This window comes from Triticum aestivum, chromosome 1B, assembly GCF_018294505.1.
Source record: "Triticum aestivum cultivar Chinese Spring chromosome 1B, IWGSC CS RefSeq v2.1, whole genome shotgun sequence".
NCBI classification, from domain to species: domain Eukaryota; kingdom Viridiplantae; phylum Streptophyta; class Magnoliopsida; order Poales; family Poaceae; genus Triticum; species Triticum aestivum.
Window position 1 is genome coordinate 385,680,861 of NC_057795.1, and position 5,177 is coordinate 385,686,037.

Sequence of the window (5,177 nt, forward strand, 5' to 3'; positions counted from 1 at the left end):
GAAAACGCCGAAGAAGCATCGGGCGTGAGAGGTGGTCGCCATCATACGTGATTGGAGCTAGCAGCTGCTTGCGGGGCTGAGACGGAGGAGTAGCAGCAACTCCGGCGAGCACGACAAGGACTAGTTCCGCCGGCGCGCTGGCGGCAGCGATTTTGCGATGGTGGGGGCTAGCGCCTCGCTGGGCACAGCTATGTCAGGACAGCGGACAGGGTAATCTGTTTCCGAAACTGAGCGGTTGTTACAGGAAGTAAGAAGGTGGTCACGCGCGTGGTGGTCAGATCTGACGGCTGTCAGAGCGCTGATCCAACGGAGCTCCATGCGGCAGATGTTTTTAATACATCCAACGGCGGAAGCGTAGCGGCTGCCATAACAAAATCGATACTCCAAAAATAGTGTTTTTGGAAGCATTTTGGGGCATCATTTTTCTTTTTTGCTGAGACATCCACAAACGTGATTCCATCACCAAAATTTGCACGCGCGTAGAGAAATCATCAATGTTCCTTGACAAAAAAATCAGATTTTTTTGATTTTCTTTACTGTTTTTTCGGATTTTTACTGTTCATCCGGGAGCATGTGAGCTCGAGCTCACAATAGCACTTTCTCCCATTCAATATCTTTGACAATCAACTATATTTCCTTACATACATCTGAACGATCCAGAACTTCACATACTACCGTTTCGCAAGGTCAAGTACACATGAAAAATCAAAGCAGATCAGTGTCTACTGAAGCTTCTTGGATCTTGGAACCGAAGACGACAACTCTTTACTGGATGATCTGATGATAAAAAGAACTGTTTCCATCAGCATGCCACCCACCACTCCTAAGATGCCTCCAGCAGCATTCTGAAATATAATACCAAGGCCACACTTGTTATATTTACATGTTTTACTACGTAATGCAGCCTTCTGCACCATAGTAGTGCCTTGCAGGATGGGTCAAATGCAGTATGAGTAAAGCCACAACGCTGGCACAAAAATTACCCCATGGAGTTCCCTAATGGAAGAACAAGCAAGTAGGTATCATTCTTCTTGACTTACCATGACAGGACTGTTGCTGAACAGAGCTTTGAAAGTAGCAAACCCCACCAAATAACCCGTGAACATTATGACCACAACATGCAGACCTGAAATTGGGGAAACATTCCATCAACAAATGAAACATAACATTAACCCCTTACAGTTTAAGCTCAGGAGTAAACATCATAGTGCGCTAAGGAGAATAAGATACTTCTAACTACTAAAACATAGTCGGGCATTGCTCACTCGAAAATCCCAAAACTTGGATCAAATTTCATGTATAAAGGGTAACATCCTGGTCCTACCAACCGGGAAGGGAACAGACGAAATCTCAATATTTCATTTTGCTTGCAAAGATTGAGTAAAAGATAAGTACTAGGTAGAAAAATATCGATCTCAGAATAAAATAGCTATCTCACAAATGTAATCCTACAATTACAGATTGCATACATGTATGTATGCAAGCTAATGTGTCCACCAGTGCAGCTATTATCTTTCCGGTGCAAAGTACTGCAAGTTTACTTTGCGCGGCTCCGAGTGTTGAACAGAAGATAAGCAAGAGCATTTGTTTTGATGCAAGTATACCGGATGCTGGTTATAATCTTTCGAACATGTTACAGCTTGGCTCATTTTGGTTTGAGGTTTTACCAATTGAACCAAAGAAGGACACGGTGAATTAATATTGGTATTACTTTTTATGTGTGATGATGGAGCAGTTCAAGAGTGCAAGCAAACAAATAGCCTTTTAAGTCTAAATTAGGCTTATGTGATCAACGTGGCTGGATAGATTAATTAGTTTCCTAATTAAAGAGTACTACTTAGAATAGAAGTTCTGTTAGCTACCTTTGCTTTTAAGTCGGTTAAATTTTTTTTGGCCCTTACTTCTGGTGTGAGTCGGAGATAAAAATGGGTTGTCAGTCTTGTCCCAGGAGATCAGTTTTTGGAGTTTTGAGTTGAGTTGAATAAAATACCAGAAAACACCTCACAACGGGAGGCACCAAGGATGTGTTCTTGTAAATCCTAGGGATTCGTTACTGCTGTGCATGCGTCTGATCTTGTATCAGTGTCGGTGCAAGTCTTCTCCTTCGGCTTCTTACTTTCGTTTGATCTGAAGGCTTGTTCTTCTAGGTCTATTTCTCATGCGACTATTGCTGCCGTCGTTCGTTGTTGTTTTGCATGTACCATGAAAGATCGGGACATCTACACGCACAATTTAGCGTCGTGCTATTTTGTGCTACATCACAAGCCATGGGCAATTGAAGTGTCGAATAATAAGCCATCAGTTTATCCTTCGTGTAGCAGCTAGCACCTCCTATCTAGTGAAACAAATTGTATGCTTACTGGCGTTGATAAGAACTGTTGTCTGCTAAGCTTTTGCATTCGCCTCTAAGCCATGATACACTGTTCATTTGTTTGATAACTGGCTTGGCTCGTTCAATTAGCAAAGAATGAGAAAGGGCTGGTTATGGTTGGAACTGCAGCAATCCTATGATCTATCTAGAACACGTATAATGATGCATGTAATTAGTACTAGACAAAATAGGCCTTGGCTATCGGCATGATCTATTTGCAGGGCAAGGAACCCAAGAGGAGCTCAAGTCGGGAACCAGGCTATTCAAGCAGGTGGTGAATGAAGTGTCCTGTGCCATGCGAGGATGAAGAACGATCACCCCATGGCTGAAATGGGATGGAGGGTGAACAGTGAATGAAGAAATCTGAAGGCTGCGATTTCTCCTTTGTGTTTTGGAGGAATCCAGTAAAACTGTGTAGTTTTTGTTCTGTTAAGCCAATGACTCTGTGAGCTATCTTTGAAGATAAGCTTCCTGTTGTTTGGAATCTGTTCTGGGGTCTCAGCCCCTGTCGTTGCTACTTAGTTCTGAATTTCTGATGCTTGAAGCTAACACTAGTGATTCATCTAAGTTTTGTTCCCACATGGAAACCTATTTGCATTGTCTCAATTCTAAAAATTGTGCATCATATTGCTGCATTAGCAATCAGGCTTATATATGAGGGCTCAGTTTTGTTTCCAAACCAACAATGCACGTCCAGTTTAGGAAAAAGCATGAATATGACTATTCATACCGAATCCTAGCTGATCCTTGTAAGAGGAGAACGGCTCGGTGTTGTCCTCCTTAGGCGCGACATCCTTGACGAGCTCGGCGTACTCCTTCCTCTCCTGCATCTCCCGGAGCTTCTCCAGCCTCGCCTTGAGCTCATCGCTCTGCACGGGCACAGCCAAATCAGAAACTTATATCGGGCTAAACCTCACCAACTCAGACCACGGGTGTCGCCGTGGCTGTAACTCACCTTCTCGCGGGGCTTGGGGCTGGGCAGCACGACTTGAGCGCCTTGCAAGAGCTGTCTGAGAGGTGGGCGGTCGCGGGAGCAGTCGGCGCACCAGATGGCGCGGATGGAGCGGTAGGGGACGGCCGGCTCAGAAGCGAGGGCGGAGGCCAGGCCCCGGAGGTCGTCGGAGAGGTCGGGGGAGCCGGCGGCGGAGGAGAGGAAAGAGCGGATGGGATCGGTGGCGGTGACAACGAGTCCCGGCGCAGCGGTGCCGGCTGACATGGCTGCTGCTTCAGATTTGGGATGAGACCATACGGCGATGAGCAGGGGTGACGACGGCGGTGAGATCTGATGGGCGGACGGGAGAATTCAGGGATGCCGGCGAGGTGGGATGTGGGAGCGGCGGTCGTGTCGACGTCGGTCGTCGCGGCTCACGGGCACCTCTGTTTCCACGACCCAAATCTGTTTTTTTTTTATATAATCATCTCCTCATTTATTCATCCCATAGCTTTAGATTCACGTTGCCTCGTCGGATCATTTTTCCTGTGCGATCCTGGCCGTCCGTTCTCGGGCTGGTTTGTTGTGAGCCGTCAGATCTTCGCCCCGATCGCCTTGGCCTTCGGATAAATTTCCAATTGCAACTAACTGTAAATTTGATGCCCCCACCAGGGCATTTTCGTCATTTCATTTGTTGGCGTATAAAATGAAGTGGCTCCAGTTGCGGAGACTTAGTTGTCTACATCTTCCCGCACTCACGACCCCTCTTCCCAGCCGCGGCTCCCCACCCTTGCGCCGCCATCTCTACCTCCCACCCTCCGGCCGCCAGCTCTGCCTCCTTCCTTCCCGTCACAACCCAAATTTCTCCTAAATTTTGGTTGTGAAATTAGAAGCATATGCATCCATGATTTCCTTGCATATTTGGTTTTTGAGGCTAACAAGGACAACATTTGAATTCAAACTATCATTTGTATTTAATTAGAAGCCATGGAGGCCTCACCCTAAAAATGATTTTCAGAAAAACTCATCTGGATTATATTTGCCCTATTTATTTCGAGTGGACCATGGTTTGTAAATAGTGTAATTTGTGCAATTAAACTATAAGTAAAATTCTGGATATAATAAATAAAACATAAAAAGGAAATAAAGACAACTTTGCAAATGGGCCCATTAGTTAATTTGGCAAATTGCAATTTGTCAAAAACCCTTGGGGAAATGTTCATATAGTCAGGAATATTCCTGGGGTAACTTAGAAACACTTTCTCTTTTGGAGAAAATTCAAATTCAAATTTGAAAAATGACAACAGAAGCCAGAAACTGAAAACAGAAAAGAAGGCCCAACCAGCTAGCTAACCAAGTCGCACGCTCTCTCTCTCTCTCTCTCTCTCTCTCTCTCACACACACACACACACACACACACACACACATGGAAGCAAACGTTTGGTGTATGTAGAGTCGTATCAGTGGCAGATAGGACTTGAAAGAATATTGATCTTACATTTAGCTCCTTGTGGGTTCGACACTCCATACTTATCACTTCCATCTTTGGAAATTGCTACGATGATTCCTTGCATTTGGGGATTATCAGTGATGCTAATGATTATGTTATCGGTGTTGTTTTAGGACAAAGAGTTGATAAGAAATTAAATGTTATCTATTATGCTAGCAAAACTTTAGACCGTGCTCAAAGAAATTATGCTACTACTGAGAAAGAATTTCTAGTGGTTGTGTTTGCTTGTTAAAAAATCAAATCTTACATAGTTGATTCTAAAGTAATAGTTCATACTGATCATGCTGCTATTAAATACCTTATGGAAAAGAAAGATGTTAAACCTAGACTCATTAGGTGGGTTCTATTGCTACAAAAAATTGACT

General features: G+C 44.3%; 1 protein-coding gene across 1 annotated transcript; it reads right to left on the reverse strand.

The window, feature by feature from the left end:
* Nucleotides 1–497: 497 nt before the first annotated feature.
* On the reverse strand, nt 498–3,782 carry LOC123126025 (uncharacterized). The gene is made up of 4 exons (XM_044546447.1): nt 3,327–3,782; nt 3,102–3,240; nt 1,041–1,126; nt 498–845 (listed from the first exon to the last, which is right to left on the reverse strand). The coding sequence occupies exons 1-4, from the start codon at nt 3,585–3,587 to the stop codon at nt 723–725; spliced, it is 609 nt and encodes a 202-aa protein (XP_044402382.1). The 5' UTR covers nt 3,588–3,782; the 3' UTR covers nt 498–722.
* Between the last annotated feature and the right edge of the window lie 1,395 nt (nt 3,783–5,177).

Coding starts and splice junctions, on each gene's coding strand:
- LOC123126025 (XM_044546447.1), bottom strand. CDS start 3,587: ATGTCAGCCGGCACCGCTGCGCCGGGACTCGTTGTCACCGCCACCGAT. Junction 3,241..3,326: donor GCCCCAAGCCCCGCGAGAAG/GTGAGTTACAGC, acceptor GTGCCCGTGCAG/AGCGATGAGCTCAAGGCGAG. Junction 846..1,040: donor TCAGCAACAGTCCTGTCATG/GTAAGTCAAGAA, acceptor ATTATATTTCAG/AATGCTGCTGGAGGCATCTT.